The 22,207-nt window shown below is 46.5% G+C and overlaps 1 protein-coding gene across 1 annotated transcript; it reads left to right on the top strand.

Annotated features, from left to right (window-relative positions):
* Positions 1-1,057: 1,057 nt before the first annotated feature.
* CD2 (CD2 molecule) lies at positions 1,058-15,587 on the top strand. The gene is made up of 5 exons (XM_027535799.1): positions 1,058-1,204; positions 1,344-1,646; positions 6,347-6,580; positions 10,918-11,040; positions 14,822-15,587. Exons 1-5 carry the CDS (start codon positions 1,144-1,146, stop codon positions 15,115-15,117), a joined length of 1,017 nt encoding a protein of 338 aa, XP_027391600.1. The 5' UTR covers positions 1,058-1,143; the 3' UTR covers positions 15,118-15,587.
* The last annotated feature ends 6,620 nt before the right edge of the window (positions 15,588-22,207 follow it).

The raw sequence follows: 22,207 nt of genomic DNA, 5'->3' as shown, positions 1-22,207 counted from the left end.
AAGTTGATAAAATAGTGAAAGCTTCCTTGTTGCCTCCTCCAAATCCAAGTCCTGAAAGGGATGTGCTGGGGAAAGCTTGGCATGAGTCTTTGCAGATTTCTTTCCATGTCCACACTATGATAGTATAATACAATACAATATAATATATAATATGCTCTTAGAGCTACTTAGTTCTATTTAACTCAACCAATATTTCATCATATGAATATACCACAATTTTAGTTGTTTGAACATTTTTATTACCAAAAAAGCTATAACAAATTTCCTTGGACAGAATTTTTGCACATTTATTCAAGCATTTTTGAAGGTTAGGCTTCTCAAATTAAAATTACTAGGTTAAATATATATATATATATATATATATATATATACACATATATATTTTAAAGTTTAGTGGAAACTGCCAAATCCCATCCATGGGAAGTATACTTTATACTCCCTCAAGTATTATATGAAGGTTCCTGCTTCTCCCAACATTTCTGTCAATAATGTAAATCACTATCTTTTCTAATTTTACCAATTTGAATGTGAAGATGGTGTTTTATGACTTATATATATATATATAAAGCTATTATATATATATCTGTAGCATTAGATACCTTCTTATACATTTATTGACATTTTTTCTATAATGTATTTCTTCTATAATTTGCTTGTTTGTATTCTTTGTTGATTTTTAAAACCAAATTTCATTTGTCTTATTGATTGATAGGAATAATTTATGTATTTTAATAGTAATACTTTTTCATATATACTGCAGTAGAGGGCATAGAAGGCGGGCCGTAAGGTTGAATCTGGCTCTTTGTTAACTAAAGGGTGATTCTGAGTGGCTTAGTCTGTTAGTTCCTCTTCTCTTTGACGAGCATAATAAAACCCACCCAAGGCTGCTGTGAGGATTAAAACATGATAAGAAGACACACTCACAAATATTCTGCTTTAGCAAAGAAGTACATCAGCCAGGTTGGTTTTCTGAATTGTATATGCTTATGTGTGAGTGTGTGTGTACGTCTGTATTCTATGTTACCTAAAGAAGCAAAAAAGAGAGGCACGTGGTTAAGCTCACAGGGGGTGGATTCCACTGATGTTACTTGAGTTCCTTTTGCAAGAAGAACACAGAATCACAGAAGGAAACGATCCCCAAAGATGAACCTCGCATGTGAAATCTTAGCCAGCTTCCTTCTGATTTTCACTGTTCCCACCAAAGGTAAGTTGGTGTGAGGGTCTTCACTCTCACTGTTAGAAGCTTCGTTAGAGACCCTGAACTGAGCATAGAGGTCAGAAAGGTCACAGCCCTGCTTTTCCTTGGCAGCGAGTCACCTCAGCCACTGTCTTGCTTTTTGTAGGTGAAGACCCTGAAAGCATTGTCGTCTGGGGTGCCCTGGATCATGACCTCAACCTGGACATTCCTGGTTTTCCAAGAAGTGATATAGTGGCAGATATAAAATGGAACAGAAACAAAAACAAGATTGCACGAATAAAGAAAGATATGCCACTTCACAATGAAATGGACAAATATGATATGTTTACAAATGGAACTCTGAAAATTAAAACTCTGATGAGAAACGATAGTGGTCTCTATGAGGTAGAGGTTTATGATTCAAATGGAGTAAACCTACTGAGCAAAAAATTTGATTTGAAGATTCAAGGTAAGTCTTTGACCCCTAAATTCCTCCATCTCAAAATGGGTGCTATTTAGCAAGCCAAAGAGTAGCATTTATGCAAGGTCCCCAGCCCAGATGTTGGCCTTGGGGAGCCCTAAGGGAAACTGAATGCATTCCTCCTGCCTCGATGCAAGCTCCAGTCTTGTGGGAGAGATAGACGCCACAGCTAATAGACCCTCGTGTCTACACACTCCACCTCTCCAGAGGTGGTGGGGATGCTGATTTGAGTGAAGGATCTAGATTGACATGGCATTAATTAGGAGGAGGGGAATCAGTGGGCAGAAGGGGGAAACGGTGACCATTTCAGGTGGATGATGAAGGATAAGCTATGAGGCTAGGACGGGGAGGCTGATTGAAGGGCAGTGGGTCTTCTGTCCGGAGAGACAATTTCAAGCCCAGATGTCCTGAAGGAGTGGTGGTAAGGCAGGAAAGGGCTGGAAACAATGTATTAAAGGATGAATGGTTTCTAATCTGCTCAACATCAGCATGATCAAAGGTAGAAGGTGTTTTTGCTGGTATCTGTAGAAAATACACAGGGTGTGGCTCCATATGTCTATGCGTGTACTGGGAGAGCAGTAGTAGCTATGGAAGATGAAAGATGGAAGACTAGGCAGGGAGCTGCTGCTTTAATCTGGGGGAAGCAGGAAGGGGCTGCTTGGTGAGTCTTAATTCAGGCTTCATGTTGGAATCAGCTGAGGTACAGTAAAAGTTACCAGTACTAAGTCCCATCCCAGACCAATTAAATCAGAGTTTTTTGGCTCAGGGCCTGGGCATTGTAGGCACTAAACGCCCCAGGTGATTTTAAAGCACAGCTGAAGCTGATAACCAGTGGCCTAGACCACAGGGTGCCTACAACATGCCTGAAGCTTGCTTACACTGAGGGTCATGTGTGGAAAAAGGATGGACAAAGTGGCTTGAGTTCGAGAGAGAGGGACGAGAAAGTAGAATTGAAATGACATTGAAGTAGCAAGTCCAGGAGTCACTTGGCAGGGCATAGATAACAGTAGAAGAAGAAGCTGAACTTTGCTTGGAGAAGAAGATAGGAACCTGAGCCTGAACACAAGCCAGAGATTCAGTGAGCAAATAAGCATTTCTGTGCTTGACACAGGAAATGCTGCCAAAGGAAGGGCCCCCTCCTCCCACGTAAAGTCACCCTCCAGCCCTGCTCTTGAGCACGCGGATCTGGTAGCAGCCCCCACCCACAACAGTCACAGACATTGGCAGCCCCCCTGCAGATGACAACCTGCCACACCTAATCCGGCACCAGAATACAGACTACAGCTCAGAAACGGGGTGAGATAGATGCAGCCAGAACAGGCCTCTGTTGTGGGCTCTGGGAACCACAGATGTCATAACTTTGGCCTATTTCAAACTTGAGCTTCACATCATGTATCATTTAGTATTGCCTGGGTGATAATGGCTACCAGTGATGTGTGATGTGCTTTGCTACATGCTCTTACTTGAGGATCCCAACAACCCTGAGAGGTCGTTATTCCCTGATCAACTTTGAGGAAACAGGTAGTGGTCTGATGGGAGCAAAGTCAGGATCCAAACCCAAGGCTGGTTTTAGCAAGGATGGTGACATTCTGCCCTCACCCTGCCCCGACCCACCCCTACCCCATCAGCTTTATTGAGATATAATGCACGTCCCACAAAATTCACCCATTTAGAGTATATGATTCTATGGCTTGTAGTATATTTACAGAGATGTACAACCAAACCGACAATCAGTTTTAGAATGTTTTCACAACCTCAAAAATAAATTCTCACTCTTGCCAAAAGACAGAGATCTTTCCATGACACAACTGCCATCCTGTGTGTGTGTGTGTGTGTGTAAATGTTACAGAGCATGTCAGTTTGTGATCCAGTCACCATTTCTTGCCACATGGCCTTGGGCAAATTCTCTATCTGCTCTGAGTCTGATTTTCATAATTATAACCCTATGGGGTATTCATGGGACAAGGCTTCAGGGCAAAAGCTAACCATAGGTGCGTCAGGCCCCTGGGACACAGTACCTGTCTCCTCAGTGCTAGAGTTCTCTCTGTCTCTGTTCCTTCAAGCTTGTTTCCAATCTTGGTACCCACAACTCCTTAACGAGGGGGCTGTTGCCATTAGCTGAGGAAGTCCCCTTAAAAGCAGATGTTAGTGGAGAAGGAGGTCGTCCTAGCAACCTGGAAATCAGAGCGCGCTCATCTATGAGATGTACCCTCACTCGATACAATCATGCCTCTTGTACGAAACTGTCTTACAGACAGCATATGTACAAAGATATGCTTTCAAGTGGCTGCACATTGCTGGGTGGTTTATGTCAGTGAAGTACTGGAAAGGATCTTAAAGTCCCCAGCAGTTAGAAACTTACTGATTAAATCCGAATGCGTGCGTGCTCAGTCACTCAGTCCTTTCCTACTCTATGATCCCATGGGCTGCTAGGCTCCTCTGTCCATGGGATTTTCCCAGCAAGAATACTGGAGCGGGTTGCCATTTCCTTCTCCACGGGATCTTCTCGACCCAGAGATGGAGCTTGCGTCTCCTGTATTGGCAGGCGGACTGTTAACCACTGAGCCACCAGGGAAGCCCTTAAAATCAACAATATATCATTTAAAAAGATGGTGGACATGTATATTTATTGGTGTTCATAAAGTAAAGAATTTCATAATAGATCAGTAAAGGGAAAAAGGCAGACTAAAAAATCATATGATCCAATTTTATTTTTTAGAACATTATTTATATATGGCATGCGTGCATAGAAAACATTTGTTAGATGCATTGAAACATTGATAATTATTGACTCTGCGTGATAGAATTGCAAGTGATTTTTAATCTTTTTGAAACTTTTTTGATATTTTATCAATTTTTACAGTGATGTGATTTACTTGTATGTTTTTTTTACTCGTATTTTTAATTGGAGGATAATTGCTTTACAATATTGTGTTGTTTTCAACTGTACAACAACATGTAGATTTATAAATAGAAAAAAAAAAAGGAATATTTCCATTTTGAAAACACAAACAAACTCCTCAACTCAACCCCTAGAGCATGAACTGACCCTGTCTTGGTGTACGGGGATGTTTTTCCATCCTCTTCATTCGGGGTCACACTGAATCTCTGGATGGGAAAACACTTAATTTCTGCATACCTATATTCTGGGACAGAAATGAAATTTGGCGAGAAAGTTCATGGGGAAGATATGATTGTCTGGGAGTCAGGGAGGGAGGAAATCATTAAGAAAGAAAAAAAGGTATCCATCTGCATGATGAATGGAAGGCTGCTGAGAGAGAAAGGTGGCAACTCTGAGGAAAGAAAGGGAAGGCAGGGTGAGAAAAAGGGCAGAATCTGGTCACAGCTCACAAGTGGTGGAGTACGATTTGAACCTGGTCCAAATAACACCATGGCCAGGGCTTTTTCTTTCATGACACAGCCTTCGAATATTATCATGTCAGAAAAGGAAAGGCAGGGCATGTGTGATCACAACAGCTACCACCAATATTGTGTGTGCTCAGTCGTGTCCAACTCTTTGCAACCCCATGGACTGAAGCCCAGCAGTCTCCTCTGTCCATGGAATTTTCCAGGCAAGAATACTAGAGTGGGGTGCCACTTCCTGCTCCAGGGCGTCTTCCCTACCCAGGGATCGAACCCCTGTCTCTTGTGCCTCCTGCATTGGCAGGTGGGTTCTTTACCACTGTGCCACCTGGGAAGCCCCACCACCAGTATTGCCAGAGCCCAGCCATGTGCCAGGGCTTTGTCACCTGTCATCCTTGCTGTGCAGGTGGGGAACGTTTTTCTTATCCTTATCTATGGGTGAGCACCAGTGAGGTGTGGGGAGTGGCCCAGCAGCTCTGGGAGGATGAAGAGGCTCTGTCTGTCCAGAGCTTGAACAGCACCACTGCTCCCAGGATCTGCCGGGGGAAGGAGGAAGGAGTTTCCATTTGTGACCAAGGCCCCAGGCTATACATGTACCAGTTTCTCAAGGGTCAGGTTCCCAGTTGCTCTTAAAGCATTTCTCCCAACCCTCCATCCCCAACAGACTACTGTGCCATGTGGGGATCACGACATGGTAAACCTCTTAACTGTATGACTGAACTTGAATTTGGGAGGGTGAGCTCCTCTCCTGATTTGCCATTTATTAGTGGGTACCTTTGGACCATCCATTTAACCCTCCCAGACCCTTGGGTACTTCATCTATAAACAGGAAGAAAAACATCAGCCTCTCTGTTTGTTAGGATGAAATGATATCATATATGTGAAAGCATTTTAAGGTATAAAGAAAGAAGGTAAAGTCACTCAGTCATGTCCAACTCTTTGCAACCCCATGGACTGTAGCCCACCAGGCTCCTCCATCCATGGAATTTTCTAGGCAAGAGTACTGGAGTGGGTTGCCATTTCCTTCTCTAGAAGATCTTCCCAACCCAGGGATCAAACCCAGGTCTCCCACATTGCAGGTAGACACTTTACCATCTGAAAATATGATGTATATTTTACTGATATATTTATAAATATCAGAAATAAATTTATTCTGAATGTGCTGTATAAATAACATAAAATAGAAATGATATTTTTTAAATTGCTAGGAATCTTTGAAATTGTTTCCTGTTCCCCAACTAACTCCATTTTCCCTCTCTAAATAGGTATATCTTTTACAATCAGTAAGTTGCCTGACTTGAGTTGTATCTTTCTTTTCTTTTCAGAGATGCTCTCAGGACCTGAAATTAACTGGATCTGTACCAACAGAACTGTGAGCTGCAAGGTAGAAAATGGAAGTAATCCTAAATTAGAACTGTTTTTAAATATGACCCGTGTCAAACAAGATCATGGGAAGCTCATCACCTACACGTGGAACACCAGATGGAATAAAACATTCAAGTGCGTGGCGAGTAACCATGTCGATAGCAAAGTCAGCATAGAGATCGCCGTGTGTCCAGGTGCGTGGTGGGCACTGGTCGGGCGCCACAAGTTCATGTCACAATCCAGTCTTTAAGGCCGAACAGGCAAGGACTGCTCCAGGGCATGGGTGCTTGGCCTGGGAGGCCGCTTTGGCTCAGGATGAGAACTGAAAACATCCCTCTTTCTCCTGGAAATCTCCAAGGGAAGGCTTAGAGGAGAGAGGGGGTAGTGTTCCCTGTTTACCCGTCTTGGGATTCTTCTCACAGAGCATGGTCTAACCTCAGGAAATTAAAAAGATGCTCTCCTCGGAGAAAGAATTGCTGAGTTGAAGAGATAAAAGGAGCTGAAATGGTTATCTCATATAGACGGCCCCTTGCCAGAGAGGCAAACTGACTTGCCCATGGTCTCTCAGTTAGTCAGGGACCATGATTGTGACCCCAGGGCAATGATGGAGAAGGGAGCAAGAAAGATTCCTTTCTGGAGGGGCGATGGTCAGCACCTCCTATCAGAGGCAGGAGCAGAAGGGCTCCTTCTAGAAACCCAGGAAGTGAAGGACTTGGAGAGAGGAAAAGCTTGAGGCCAGGGAGGACTGTGAACCCAGGTGGGCAATGCTCTTACTGCCTCAGAGCAGACAGCTCAGCACGCTAAGTTCTGAAATTTCAAGAGTCTAAGTTCTTTCCTGCTCCCCAACTTGACATGACCCCCCAAAGTAATTTTTGAAAGATGGCCTGCTCTGGCCTGGGAGACTGGGGTCTGGACCTCTAGTTTCTATCTGTCTAAATATATCGGGATGGCCTGGACAGAGTCCCTTCCTCTTTCTGGGCTTCAGCCTCCTGAGCCACAAAGAAGATAAGCCCCGTGATCCCCAAGCGTCTACTCATCTGATACTCCACGATTATCTTTCCAGTGCTGCCTGGTCAATCCCCGAAAGGAAGCCAAGCACAAAACAGTGATCTGGCCAGATTTCCTTAGTTTCTATAGCAATTTTGGTGGGTCAGTGACCCTAGGAAGCAACCCTGAGCTGGTGTGAAGTCAGAAGTAAGACTTTAATATATACTTTGAATTAGTTATCAGTTGTGTAGCAAACGACCCCATATGTAGTGGCTTAAAACAGCAAACAGCGTTGAAGATAATAATCTCACGGTTTCTGTGAGACATTGAATCTGGGACTGGCCTCGCTGATGCTTCTGGCTCAGAGTCATTCATGAAGCTATTGTCAAGGTACTAGCAGGGGCTGCAGTCAAGTCAGTCAGGTACAAGCTCTGCTGAGGGAGGAGCCACTTCCAAGTTTACTCACGTGCATTCGGCTGCCTCCCAGTATGGCAGCCCCTTCCCTCAGGGAAGCTTGAGAAACAGCAACAGTAAGGGCCCAGCGCAAAAGCCAGGCTCTTTGGTCTGTGTACTTGGTCTCAGGTCCCATCACTGCTGCTGTACTCTATTCATTCAGGAGCCACTCAGTAAGCCCGGCCCACATTTAATCAGAAGGGGTCACACACAGGTAGAAATCTCAGGAGGCAGGGCTCAATGGCGACCATCCTAGAGTCCACAAGTCACACGCTCAGACCAGCGTCACGTCACCTCCTATGAAATCTCTGACTCCCAGTCATCCCTCCCTGCCCCCCATCACTAAGGCACAGTGAGTGAGGTAGCCCCTCCTCGACTTCACAAGCTCTTATCCCCTTTCAGGGTGCTCTTAATTAGAGTTGCCAGATTTAGCAAATTAAAAAAAAAAAAGTGTAAATATTTTTTTTTGGTCACCCTGCATGGCATGCAGGATCTTAGTTCCCCAACCAGGAATCGACCCCATACCTCCTGCATTGGAAACACAGAGTCTTAACCACTGGATCATCAGGGAAGTCTCTAAAAAGACAGTATAAGTGTGCTCCAAGTGTTGCATGGGACATCCTTATACTAAATCATTATTCATTGTTTATTTCTAATTTAACTAGTCATCTCCTGTATTTTATCTGGTAATGCTACTCCATGTGTATTTTAACCAGATCCCAGCAGTATAAAAATGTGTGTGCATTAGGGATGGAGGAAGAGAGGAAGGGCTTTGGGGGGAGCTGGGGTTTGAAGACAGGACCCTTCCTGTCACCTCCCTGTGGTGCAGAGTTGGGGGAGCCAAGTGGGGGAAGGGGCACTAGAGAGATGGGAGGAATACCTAGGGCAAGCCTGGGGAGGACAAGGTGGCTCTTGAAGACCCTAAAGTGGATCTGGATGCATCACCCTAAAAGGCCAAGGCAGAGAGGAGCAATGACATGATTAACCACTTGGCTCAAAAAAGATAAGCATGTACTTAAAATCAAAATAGTAGGAGGAGGGAGCCAGTTTAGATACGCAAAAGGACTCTACCACATGAATTCATGGGCATATCATCTCTGAGAGGGAGTGCAGAAAGGAGTGTGGCTGGATTTAGTGACTGTGAGGACATAGCTTTGCATGACAGCCACGTCTGAGACATGCTGGAACCTCCCCCACAGAAAGCACCCAGAGGCTGTGCTGGACAAATCTGTGAACAGAGTGTGTAAGGCACACCTACATTCCCAAGTGTGCCCAGATAAGGGCACGCTTGTCCCGTCTGAGGACTCTGAGGAGACAGGCTGGCAGCTGCATGGTTTAGCCCCGTGTTCCTCAACTGGTCCTAGGCTTGCCCCCAACCCCCCCAGGTCAGACCCTGGGAAGGCCTTGGCTGAGCCCAAGGTGGATTCTGATAGCCCTGGCCCTTCCTCCAAGCAGGCAGAACCTAAAGGGCCCTTCTGCCTTTCCCAGTCCAGTTTCACAACAGGTTAGGATTATGCCTGCTTTTCTAATGGAAGCCCCTTCATCCACAGAGCCTAGAAAGTCTGTGTAACAGGCAGGCAAAGAATGGGTCAGAGAGAGAGACACTTAGGAAGAAAGGCAAGGATTAACAAACCACTGCAGTCTGAACACCTGTTTAGTTTGGTTTCTGAGCCTCTGGCTTACTCCTGGGGTCCGTCCTGGGCTTCACGGGTAACAGTATCTTCCCAAGAATGTTAGGCTGGAGAAGGGTTTCCTTGTGATGCTGGGCCGAGCTCTGTTCATTCTCAGGATGGACGAATCCCCTGAGCCCTGGCCCCAGCTGCTGACTCTGTGACTGCTATCGACTCACAAAGGGGCAGGTGGCCCAGCATCCCTCTCAGGAAACAGCTCCCAGAAGTGCCAGTGCACGGAACTGTAGTCAGGGCAGGCTCCATCCTTGTGTGTAGTTTCACACTTTATAAAGCACTTTCACATCCATTATCTGATTGACTTCCAACAGCCACCTAGAATGTAAATTCATTATCTCCATTTTTTCAAAGACAGGAACAGGCTCAGAGAGGTGAAGTAACTGGCCAACGGTCACACAGCTCCTACCTAGAAAAGCCTGCACTCAAATCCATTTCTCTTAACACAGTCATTGTTATCCTCATTGCATTACAGCAGCTGAAGGTCTGTGAGTTGAAGATCGAGTTCACTGCTGTGGCTAACTCACTGTGTGTCTGAGTTTCTCTCACAGGCCAGGGAAAATTTGGGAGAGGGTGCTGGCTTTGAGGTTAATGGCACCCCACTCCAGTACTCTTGCCTGGAAAATGGCTGCAGTCCATGGGGTCACGAAGAGTCGGACACGACTGAGCAACTTCACTTTCACTTTTCACTTTCATGCATTGGAGAAGGAAATGGCAACCCACTCCAGTGTTCTTGCCTGGAGAATCCCAGGGATGGGGAAGCCTTGTGGGCTGCCGTCTATGGGGTTGCACAGAGTCGGACATGACTGAAGCGACTTAGCAGCAGCAGCAGCAGCAGCTGGGCTGGACACATGAAACATGGATCCTGTCTTTGGAAAGTGCCTGGTCATGAGAGTGAGGAAAAAGCAATCATGATGTAGGAGGGCAACCAGAGATGAAGCTGGATAAACAGTGCAGAAACATGAAGATGAGGGGCTGCTTAAAGGAACCACTCGGGAATGGATGCTGTGTGACCTCAGGCAACTCATCTTTCCTCTCTGGGCCTTGTGCGTGAAACTAGAGATTACACTAGATTTTCTCTAACCTCGTTCTCAGATCTAAACTTCTGTGACATCCTCCTTGAGAGGGGACAGAGCCTTGGCTCACGAAGAATCAGGCATTTCTGGTCCAGAAGAACAGCTCTCGAAGGAGCCTTGTGAGAGGGCTTATTGTGAACCCTGCACTCCTTGAGGTATTGACCTTGTTCACCAGCCTCCATGAGCTTAGCCTCCGTAAGGCTGAGAAGTCCCATCAAACTCTTTCATCCTTAAGATGGGAGGCAGGAGTCCTCGAGTCCTTGGCCAGAGCAATGAAATGGCCCCTCTTCCCAGGACCTCCCATCCATGCCGCATCTGTTCCTCTTGCAGATGAAGGTCTGGATTTGTACCTCATCATCGGCATTTGTGTAGGAGGCACCGTCTTCCTCATCTTCGTGGCACTACTCATTTTCTACATCAGCAGGAGGAAAAAACAGAGCCGCAGGAGAGATGGTAAGCTCCCCCTTCTTCTGTCCCACCGCAGGCCTGGGTGAAATCCCCGTGGAAACAGCTCATGGGGCTGGCACCCAGAGTCTGGAAAGAAAAAACTGGAGATGGGTAGTTTCAGAATGTCAGGGCCTTCACCGGCGGTTACAGGTTGTTCCATTTTGTGGTTAGCTTGAGTTTTGAAAAACAGATTCTCAGTGGTGACAATGGGGGAGATTTGAGAAGCTCAGTCCAGGTTGGCCTCACTGGAATCCACCACCCGAAGCTGACTCTGTGCAAAGCTGTGTGGTCATGCTTTGAATGAGACATGTGTATCTATGTGGATAGAAAGATTAGCTTCAAAACACCATTTCTGTGAACCAACATCTTGTCTTCTCCTGAGGAGGGTGGCCAAGGTGGGTTCAGGACCAGTCTCCTAGGAACACAGGTAAAATTTCAGCACAGTGGGGACTCACAGGAGCACACTTGTTCTAAAACTGGGTGTTTCTATTCCCTTTCCAATTCACTGTTCCAAGAGGAAGTGTCAGGGCTATGAGTGTTTCTTCCTTGAACCAGCCCTGACAACCCACTAAGAATGAAAATGTTATGCTCGTGAGGAGCTGGCTCAAGGAGCATCCAGGCCACCCAAAGCAGTGTGTTCAGAAAATGATGTTTCTGTGGACACTGGGATGAGGGTGTTAGGGAGCAATGCTACAGGTGGGTCCAGCAAGGGGTGTCCAGTCATCAGCAGGACGTGAGGACAGGTGGATGGGTCCTCAGGTTCTCACAAGCTCACATTCACAGCAGGACTGGTCCCCCCCATGTGGGGTCTCTCCCTGGAGTGGGCCTGGCACTCCCAGGCCAGCTGCCTCTGCAACCACCCAAACAAAGACCTAGTCTGCACCTCCCCAGGCAGTGGTGGCCTTGGGCCACCTTTGGATTTATCTTCCTTACTTTAGACGTCTTTCCTCAGGCCTCCCTCTGGCCATTGCTCCAGCATGGCCCCAAGCTCCCACCTCCCTCTCTCCTGCACCCTCCACGCCCGTGGGGTTAGTCCCATTAGCACACACGGTTTCCTTGGCCCTACTCGGGCAGTTTTCCATCCCCATTCCCCCTGCAAACTCTCCTTCCTCACTGCTTAAGAGTCAAAGATCCCATGCTTGCACCTCACATGCCACCCGGTGGCAAAACAACTGTTCTCTCATGAGGCTGAAATGACCAACATGATGATCAACTCACGCTGACAAAGGAGTTGGCTGTGCCAGACCCTAATCTGTAATATGATGCTTTTTAAAAATGTATTTATTTTTAATTGGGGGATAATTGCTTTACAGTGTTGTGCTGGCTTCTGCCATATATCAACATGAATCAGCCATAGGTTTACCCATGTCCCATCCCTCTTGAACCTCCCTCCCTATTTTGATGTTTATATTCACTATCTCATCCAACTTTCTGCATGATCATATGAGACAGATTATATTCCTTCGGGTGAAGTTTAAGTTCAGTGAGGTTAAATGCTTTGTCCCAAAAACTGTGGCCAGTAGGCTGAGTTAGGACAAAGGTAAAGTGAGCAAGGATCCCGGGTACAAAAGTTGAGGAGACCTCCACCCCCAGGGTTGACCCTGCCTTTGCACAGCCCCAGGGGTTAGGGCCGCCTTTGGTTTTTTGCCCTGGGTGGCTGTTCTCTTCATCTAGTCCAGGCCTAGTGCTGAGCAACCAGGAGATGCAGTGAGAGAGGAGCACATTGAGGCTGGAGGGATTCCATGCAGGCGTGGAGCAATGTGGGCTGCAGCTGGAGTTGCGCGCATGGCTGTGCTGGGGCCCACAGTCCTGCTCTGACGGGGGGCTGCACAGAGCTCTGATGACTTGCCTTGTCTGTCCAAGCCAACCTGAGGCGTCAGCCCCTTGGCCGTACCCCTCTCTTCCTCCCAGAACTCATGGGGCTCTCTGTCTGCATCTCTCTAGTGGCCCTGGGCCCCTACCAGAGACTGACATAGTGATTCGCAGTCCTGGTTTGTGCTGCTTGTTGACTTTAGGCTATCTAAGAAGAGTGCTTGTGTCTGAGCCATCACAGGCACTTAGCAATGGTAACTAATACCTGGAAGATAGGGAATAAGCATTCTAAAAACAAATGAACAAAACAGAGGGTGACCAGACTAGCAGTAAGCAAATGGCCAGCTCCAGCTTGCAGTCCAAGGATGGAAAAAGGCTTTCCCACGGCCCCATACCTGGGACCTGGGGTTGGGGCTCAAAGTCCTCTGCATGGCCTCATGGCACCACCTCTGCCTCCTGGAGGCACCAAAGATGGCACAGAAGATATATTTTTCCCTTGCTGTGCATTTCACTTTTTGTGCTCATAGCACAGCAGCAGCTCCTCACCAAAACCCCAGCATTTGGCTTTGAGTCTTTGCGTTCAGAGTCACCCACTGCCTGGATTTCCAGCAGTCAGAGGAGGGTGCTTGGGCTTTCCTGATGGCTCAGCTGGTAAAGAATCTGCCTGCAATGCAGGAGACCTGGGTTTGATCCCTGGGTTGGGAAGATCCCCTGGAGGAGGGAACGGCTACCCACTCCAGTATTCTGGACAGAAGAATTTCATGGGCTGTATAGTCCATGGTGTCACAAAGAGTCAGACACGACTAGCAACTTTCACTTCACTTGTCACCTGAAGTCACAGGGTGGTGCTCAGAGAGGGCACGTGTTTCCTAACATACACCCCGGTACTGATGTGAGCAGCCATCCGCCCCGGGGAGGGATCCTCTTTCTAGCTTTCTAGAGAACACTGTGAGCATGGCTTTGGGCACAGGGAAGGAAATACCTAACTTGTAGCCCAAAGGGGGCCAGAGGGGCCACCGGGGCCCTCCAAGCCTATGGCACCTGAGCATCCTCAGATTTCCTGTGTGACTTTAAAACAGCAAAGGAAAATTACATTTCTCTGAGTCGTAGGCCTGTCTTCACGGATTGCCATCACAGAAAGCAGAAAATCCCAGAGAGGTGAGTGACCAGAGGAGGAATTTTTCTTCCAAGTTCAAGAGCATAGGGCTGGCTTATGAATTTCTGAGAAACTAATATGTTTCTAAGGACTAAACAGCCCCTTGCATATATCCCAACCCCTCGCCAGAATGTGGGTGAATTACAGAAGTGGGTGAAAGGTAGATCTCAGAGACCCATCTGAAGGCAGGTGGTTACTAACATCCTTTCTGACTGTGTGTGTTTGTTGCTCAGTCGTGTCCGACTCTTTGTGTCCCCGTGGACTGCAGCCTGCCAGGCTCCTCTGTCTGTGGGATTCTCTAGGCAGGAATGCTGGAGTGGGTTGCCATATCCTTCTCCAGGGGATCTTCCTGACCCAGGGATCGAACCCGGGTCTCCCACACTACAGGAAGATTCTTTACCATCTGAGCCACCAGGGAAGCCCCTCTCTGACTACTACAGATCCTATTATAAGGGCTCTGACCCTGAGTGGTGCTACGGTGTGATGCCTGGGGTGACTCTGAGGCAGGGCTGGGGTCTGAGTGCCCTCTCTGCCCCCTGGAGATCCAGGCATCAAGTTCTCCAGCGGATTCCTTGCCTCTGACTCCCTGAGTTCTCTGAAGCCCTGGGCTGTCCCTCTATCTTGCTGGTGGGCCTTTCTGTCCTCCCCCTCAAGACCTGGAGTCTCTGGCGAGGAGAGGTGGCTTCTGCCTTCTCATCGTATCCTCCCCAGAGCAGCTAGCATGCTGTGGTGTGCACAGGAGGTGCGCTCGGTATTGTTACGCCGATCCTGATTTTTGCCAAGAGAACTCTTCAGAGAACTCTTCTTTGATCCTTGCAGATGAGGAGCTGGAGATAAAAGCACAGAGAGCAATCCTTGAGGAAAGAGGCCGGAAGACTCAACAGACTCCAGTCTCAACTCCTGCAAATCCAGGCATGTCCCAAACTCCTCCAGTACCTGGCCATCGTTCTCAGCCCCCCGCTCATCGTCCACGGGCTCTTGGCCCCCGTGTCCAGCCCCAGCAGAAGAGGCTTCCTCCGACGCCAGGCACACAAGTTCACCAGCAAAAAGGCCCTCCCCTCCCCAAGCCTCGCGTTCAAACGAAACCTCCCTGTGACGCCGAAGAAAACTCCTAACTCTGCCGCAGCTGTCCTCTTCCTCTCATCAAAAGAAATGAAAACCCGTCCTTTCCCATAAAAGGCACTGTGGAATTTCTCCACTCCGGGTGTGCACGCCCACACCTCCATCCTCCAGCAAGGGTGCTCTCCAAGCAGACCACGATCGCCTCCCCAGCCCGTGAGCCACAACCAAGTGAGTTGCAGTCTGTGACTTCTAACGCAGCCAGGCTGCCTGATGTCTGCAGTCTCTGGCCCCCTTCCCCGATCACCGCTTCTCCAGGAAGGGAATAAAAGTGTGCACACGAGGACTGGGTGATATAGCACAGATTCCCTCTCAGAGCACGTGCCCATGTCAGATGTCAAGCAGTCACTGTGGCCGTGTCTTGTACAAGCAGCTTCCTGCTTGAGACACTCTTGGTTTCTTATGTGCCTGGTGGACACTTGCCCACTGTATTGGGAGTAGCAGTGAAATAAAAGCCTTGACTTGACCCCAGGTGTCATCTAGTGCTGAATGGGAAAGAGGCTATTTGGTGCGGTATGACAGCGCGACCAAATGTGGCCATCCCAATTCAACCAGTTCCCCTTCATCCCCCACCAGAACAACTGACATCCACTCCCCAGGCTCCAGGTGCAAAGCTGGACCCACGGCCTGTTGGTAGATTTGTATAAGGAATTGAGATCTCTATGCACAGACTTCAATAAGAAGCACCAGAAAACATAACCTCATTTGCAGTTTTACTTCCTTGGTTCTTCAGACAGGTTCATGGTGAAGCATCCTTGAAAAGAGGGGGGATCCATAAAGACGGGAGGTTCCACGAGTCTGTCAGGCAACATGCAAAAGGAGCAGGCTGAGACACAACTCGGTCGAAGCAAACCCCAGGTCTTAAATGACCATGATTAAAAGGTCAGGCCCCACCCTCAGCTGGCAGTCATGCTAGTTGTACTTTGAGGGAAGTGGGGGAGAAAGAAAAAGAAAAAAACAGTTTACAGTTAAGGTTCTAAAGCGATAGATGGTGAGAAGGCACCTGGCTGCAATGTTGGCACCGTGCTGTTTGCGGTCCCGCCCGCCCGCCCGCCTTCTCCCAGCCTCTTAGACTTGTTAAACCCTGTCAAGCTCTGGCAGGAAGCTCTGAGGTCTAAACCGCAAAGTCTCTGTACATTCAGGACTTCCTGTGAGAGCTCACAGAGGGTTGAGCTGCTCTTTTCTCTGAACCAGGGCTTCTATTGTTTTAACACCCAGAGTTAATTATTAAGAATAATGATGAATGAAAGCCCATCGCCTCCTGAAATTCTAACATGGAGTCTAGTCAAGTGACAGTCATCATGAGATCCACTAGGAAGAGAAAGGAAGAGAAAGAGAAAGGCCCCCCTTTCTCCTTCCTCGTTGCAATCCTGTGCCATTCCATCAGCCATCCTGCCAGAATAACTCCTAACCCATTCCCTTCCTGAAGCCCTCCCCGGCCTTTCCAGCCCTGCGCTCTGCCTTTTTTCCACCATCTTGTGGCATACATATGGTACAGTGCCTGTAACTATTCAATCCCTACATCACTTACTCATTCAACAAACATTTATTGAACTTGTACTACCTTCCAGGCTCTGTGCTAAGTGCTAGAAACACAGAGGTGCACACATCTTTGCTTTCAAGGTGCTCAGGTTGGGGGAGGGATGGACTAATTACAGGATAAATGTAACCGTGTGATTAAGTCTAGGTTAGGGGCCAATACAGGAGCCCAGATGAAGGACTTAGAATCTGGATTGGTTGGCAGGACTGGGTAACCCAGAAGGCTTCCCGGAGGAGGTGGCCTTTGAATTGAGCTGTAATAGTGTTCTTGCCTGGAGAATCCCAGGGACAGGGGAGCCTGGTGGGCTGCCGTCTATGGGGTCGCACAGAGTCGGACACGACTGAAGTGACTTAGCAGCAGCAGCAGCAGATGAGTCGAAAGAACTGCTGAAGCAGAGGTGTAGAATTAGCCCTGTAGAGGGAGCAGCAGGGGGCAAAGCCCACGCTGACTGTCTGTTGAGGTAAATGTTATTCCTTTATCAACTACTGTGTTTCATCAGTTTGAAGACACTATTGATTTTAACTGGCGCCATTATTTACACACCATTTGAAAGAAAAAGTACTCTCAATTGCACTTTAACAAATGCTAAGATACAATCAATTTATAGTTTCAACCCTATTCCTGAGGTGTTAAAATGTGAAAAAAAAATGTGTTTAGAATTAATGAAATGCATAGTTAAAAAGCCTCCTGAGGACTTTGGCCATTTCTCAGCATTGCCCCTACCACTTTACTGAAAATTTCACTGGCCAGTTGATTCAGTGGGTGAGTACAGTCTTGATGAAAGAAAAAGAAACAAACATCCGTGGCATCTATTGGGTTGGCCAACAAGTTTGGGTTTTTCTGTAATGAAAAACCCAAACAAACCTGCTGGCCAACTCAATACATATGTAAAATACACTTCCTGGCCTGCTGGAATCTCCGCCATGAGGCGGAAAACACTGGCCTTGCTTGAAATTTGTGCTGATGTTGTGTGACCTCCCACTGACCTTGTCCCAGAGTGTGGACTTTCTGAGATGTGGTCGGGCCAGCTACAGAATAGCTTGTGAAGCCTGTGGGGGGGAAAAAAATGATGATTCAGTAGCTTAGGTTGGGGCCCAAGCTTCTGTTTTTAACAATAACAGTTCTAAGGGGTTTTCAAGTAGGGAACCACTGGTCTCCTGGTCCTGTGACTGGTCAAACCTGAGGACTTGATAGATAATACAGCACTGTAAGAAAAACAACAGCCCAGTTAAACAATCCCCCGTAGATAACATCTACTGCAAGGAATGAAGCCTGGTTGAAAGACATATTTAGGTAATTGGAGACACTGGAACACTCTAGAGTGTCACATAAAGGAAAATTCCAGTCTTTTTTGATAGATTCCCTGCTCTTCCTAAAAGCAGTCTGATTCCAGCAGCTGGGTCAAGCCTAGCTCAAGGGGACCTTGGCTGTGGATTGGCAATTTCATCTCAGTCTTTCCTATGCAGTCTCTAGTGTGGAACTCAGCTGTGCTGGCTGGGCTACAGCCACATGTTTCCTCAAGCTCACCGACGTGTCCCCCACCGCAGGGCCATTGCACATGCTGACCCCACTGTCCACACTCCTCACCTGGCCTTTCATTTATCCACACTCTTCTCTCAGGACTCAGATTAAGGGTCACGAAAGAGACCTTTCCTGAACTCTGCTGTGACATGAACCGGATGAGACCATTTCATCTCTGTGTCTCAGTCTGTGGTCCTCCAGGTCAAAGGAGGGGGAGGCCCACAGGTATAGCAGCCAAAAGGTTTTGACTCTCTCTCACTGGCTTGCAAGCTTGAGCTATTTACTCAGCCTCTTTGAATATTGGTTTCTTTATCTCTAAAATGGAGATAACACCTCACGGGGTTGAAATGAGGATTAACTAGAAGTAATATGTGTAAATGTGACTGGCATGTCCTGTGTACAGAAGAAATCTAATAACCGTGAGCTTTCTTTCTGGCTTGATATCTGAGAATGAATACGCTGGATAGCAGATATAAATGGCCCAGTTATTGGAAAGAGACACAGCCCATTTTGAATTAATAAATAAGCACTCTGTAAGGTGACTTGGGCTTCCCCGGTGACTCAGTGGTAAAGAATCTGCCTGCCAATGCAGGAGATGCAGGACACATGGATTTGATCTCTGGGTTGGGAAGACCCTCTGAAGGAGGAAATGGCAACCCATTCTAGTGTCTTGCCTGGGAAATCCCATGAGCAGAGGAGCCTGGCGGTCTATGGTCCATGGAGTCACAAAGAGACTGAACAACAACGATGAGGTGACTTAGTGTGCTGTGAGTGTGATTCACCTGAGTGAGTTTCGTAATATCTGGCCACATAGGACAAACAGATAAAATTCTATTCAGTTCAGTTCAGTTCAGTCACTCAGTTGTGTCCGACTCTTTGCAACCCCATGAATCGCAGCATGCCAGGCCTCCCTGTCCATCACCAACTCCCGGAGTTCACTACCAGACATATTAAAAATGAAAGAACACGATCTCTGAGACTGCCCCACAAAGCCAAGTTTGAGCCACCAGCCACCTGCCACCTTACTGGCCACCCTGATGCAGGGCCACCCTGATGACACATCTGGACACCACTCCAGATGGTTTAAAACCACAAAATGTGGTTTATTCACAGCAACACAGAGCAGGGGATGGGGAGGCAGGGGGCAGCCCTGTTGTTTCTGATAGCCTACCTCTGATAAGGTCTGAGATCTCCCCAGGGGTCCTAGCTGGCATCAGGAAGGGGCTTACAGCAAATGCTGGCAGAGGGCAATCGATTTCATGAATTGTATCGAACAGTCAGGCAGTCCCAGAGGTCCCAAATGAACTGTGACAGCAGAACCCGGCCAATGGACTGGGGAGGTAAAATCTGGATTGTAGGGTGCGTGTATGCTAAATCGTGTCTGACCCTTTGCGACCCTATGGCCCATAGCCCACCAGGTTCCTCTGTCCATGGAATTCTCCAGGCAAAAATACTGGCGTGGGTTACCATGCTCTCCTCCAGGGGATCTTCCTGACTCAGGGATTGAACCCATGTCTCTTCCATCTCATGAACTGGCAAGTGGGTTCTTTACCACTAGTGCCACCTGGGCACTGCCTTCAAGGTGAGAACAGGGAAGGAGTGATGGCAAGGCTGTGCAGTTTCTAGTCAAGGGTAGCAGCTTAACTCATGTGTTAGCCTTTACTCTCTTCTGAAACCCAACAAAAATAACATTAAGCTTAAAAAAAGAAAAGACATCAACCACAAGGACAAAGAGAAGGAAGAAAACGTAGCATAATTAAAAACAGAGAGATCAAAGACAACATTTCTGCTAAATGTTGCCACCAGGCTCTTCCCCCACCTAGTTTGCAGAAATCAGACAGAGTATTCATAATATTTTCAGGCAGAATATTGGAAAAGATTCATCATATCAAAAAGAATCTTATCAAATAACCTTACTGAAAAAGATCTAATGATGCTGACGTCCAGAGTTTCCCAATAAAACCACCCAGCTAAATGGACCCAGAGTAAAGTTTGCAGTCATTAAGCACCTTCTACTCACAGAGATTTTGGTCTTTACTCTTCCTTCATCTGCAATTACAGTCACACTAGGGATTAGGGTTTCAACATATAAATTTTGGTGGATATAATTAGTCCATAACAATGCTGAAGTGCTGTCTAACGTTCCTAAGGGCCAGAAGGCTCTATGTGTCCTATGGAGAAAGACCCATGTGTGACATAAGCCTCACTACAGCATGAGTTGCGGTGCTGTTGGCCATGAGTTCAGCACTAATGCGGCAACCATGTATTCTAAATTAGGTGTCTCTGAACAGAGACACACATAAAATAAAGTTCTGTATTGATCACTGGATAAAAATGTTGTGACCAGAGGCTCACAGGAACTGTACTTCCCCTGGGAGCAGAGGTTCAGGATTTGCTAAGTCAGTGTTCGTAGTGGCTTTATAGAACACAACACTGTGAATAATGATTGACTGCATATATGTTTCTTTTTCCCTCTTGCACTGCCTTCAGATTCACTCCCCTCACTCTCTCTGCCATCACCAGGCTGACAGGACTGTTGCCCACAATCGCCCTGGTGATGAGGCACCCCAGGCAGGGCCAGGAGAGCATAGATGGTTTACAAATTCCCCTGACCTATCCCTTTCTCCCCCAGGCTGTGGACATATATCCCCTCGGGTCCCCTTGCTCACACTCCTGCTCACAAAGAGCCTTTGGTCTTCTCAGAGGGTTCTGTTTTATGTGAGTTTTTCCTATCCATGTTTTTTTCCCTCAAATAGTTCTGTAGTTTGCAAAGAGTTAATTTTGGAGGACGGGACCATCAGCACAAGCTGGTTCATTGACTTGTCAGAAATACAATCAGGGAGGATATTAGTAACATGATGTAAGAACAACCAAGTGGAAATATAAATATGAAAAATACAGTAGTTGAAACAAAAGACAGAATAGTTGGGATAAGTAGCAAGATAGATACAGTGAAAGAATGAATTAAGAAGCTGTAAAGTAAATATAAAGAGATTTTTTAAAATAAGAGAAATATTTAAGAGATATGAGGGATAAAATACCAATAGTCAGATAAAAGGGATCTCACAAGAGGAAAAAAAAAAAAAAAAAACAAAGAGGAGAAAATGAAGACTATGATATGGAGCCAAAGAGAAAACATAGTAACCCTCCAAATTAGATGCGTTACTCTGAAGTAGAATCAGTGAAGACTAAGAGAAAATTCTGAAATGTTTCCAGAGAGAGAAAGCAAGCAGCATACATACAAAGAAACAAGCATCGGATTTACTTTATACCTCTCAGTAGCAACAGGATGTGAGAAGATAAAAAAGCAATGCTATTTTTAAAATGTTGTACATAGAATTTTATATTCAGCCAAACTGACACTGAAATGTGAGGATGTAAGAGAAAATATTCTGGATATAACAAATATATTTTCTGACATACAAAACCTCAGAAACTATGCTATACATAGACTCATTTTGAAAAACCGCTAGAGGAAATATTCAAAAAAGAGGAAATAAACCCGGCAGATACTGTGGAGAAATGTGGAGTTAGGGTGATCAAGGAGCCTAGCAAAAGTGTTGAGCCAAAAAAAAAAAAAAGTGAGGGTTAAAGAAAAAAAGCAAAGGAAAAACTATGTTCATAAGAATCCAGAAGTAAAATCTGACCTAGGCTCTATTAGTTTGGTGTGTGCGTGTGTGTGTGTGCTGTTTCCTCTGCTGTTGTGTGTATTGTGGGTGAGATGGGGGAGCAGAGTCCAAACAGGTGAGACAGCATGTTAAATTACCTTCCTTGTCAGAGAGAGGAAATAGACACTGACATTCAGTGAGTCAGGAAGAATAAATAAACAAATATGTATCTTAAGGTAAGGGCAACCTCTGTACAAACAAAAATTAAACATGTTCTTTTAAGCCAGCAGAAGAAAATCACATCCACTCAATAAACAGTAAAGAAGGTTAAAACAGGAAAAAAAAATATATCAGTAATGGAAAAAAAGAAAAAAAAAAAAACATGAAAAAAAAATCAGTAATGGAAACTAGAAAATA

Source organism: Bos indicus x Bos taurus, chromosome 3 (assembly GCF_003369695.1).
Source record: "Bos indicus x Bos taurus breed Angus x Brahman F1 hybrid chromosome 3, Bos_hybrid_MaternalHap_v2.0, whole genome shotgun sequence".
NCBI classification, from domain to species: Eukaryota; Metazoa; Chordata; class Mammalia; order Artiodactyla; family Bovidae; genus Bos; species Bos indicus x Bos taurus.
Note: the sequence above shows the minus strand (reverse complement) of the source record. Positions and strands in the feature narration are given on the sequence as shown.

Excerpts from the sequence above, each read along its gene's own strand:
- CD2 (XM_027535799.1), top strand. The coding sequence starts at position 1,144 with ATGAACCTCGCATGTGAAATCTTAGCCAGCTTCCTTCTGATTTTCACT. Across the intron at positions 1,647-6,346 it reads ATTTGATTTGAAGATTCAAG|AGATGCTCTCAGGACCTGAA; the intron begins GTAAGTCTTTGA and ends TTTTCTTTTCAG. Across the intron at positions 11,041-14,821 it reads ACAGAGCCGCAGGAGAGATG|ATGAGGAGCTGGAGATAAAA; the intron begins GTAAGCTCCCCC and ends TGATCCTTGCAG.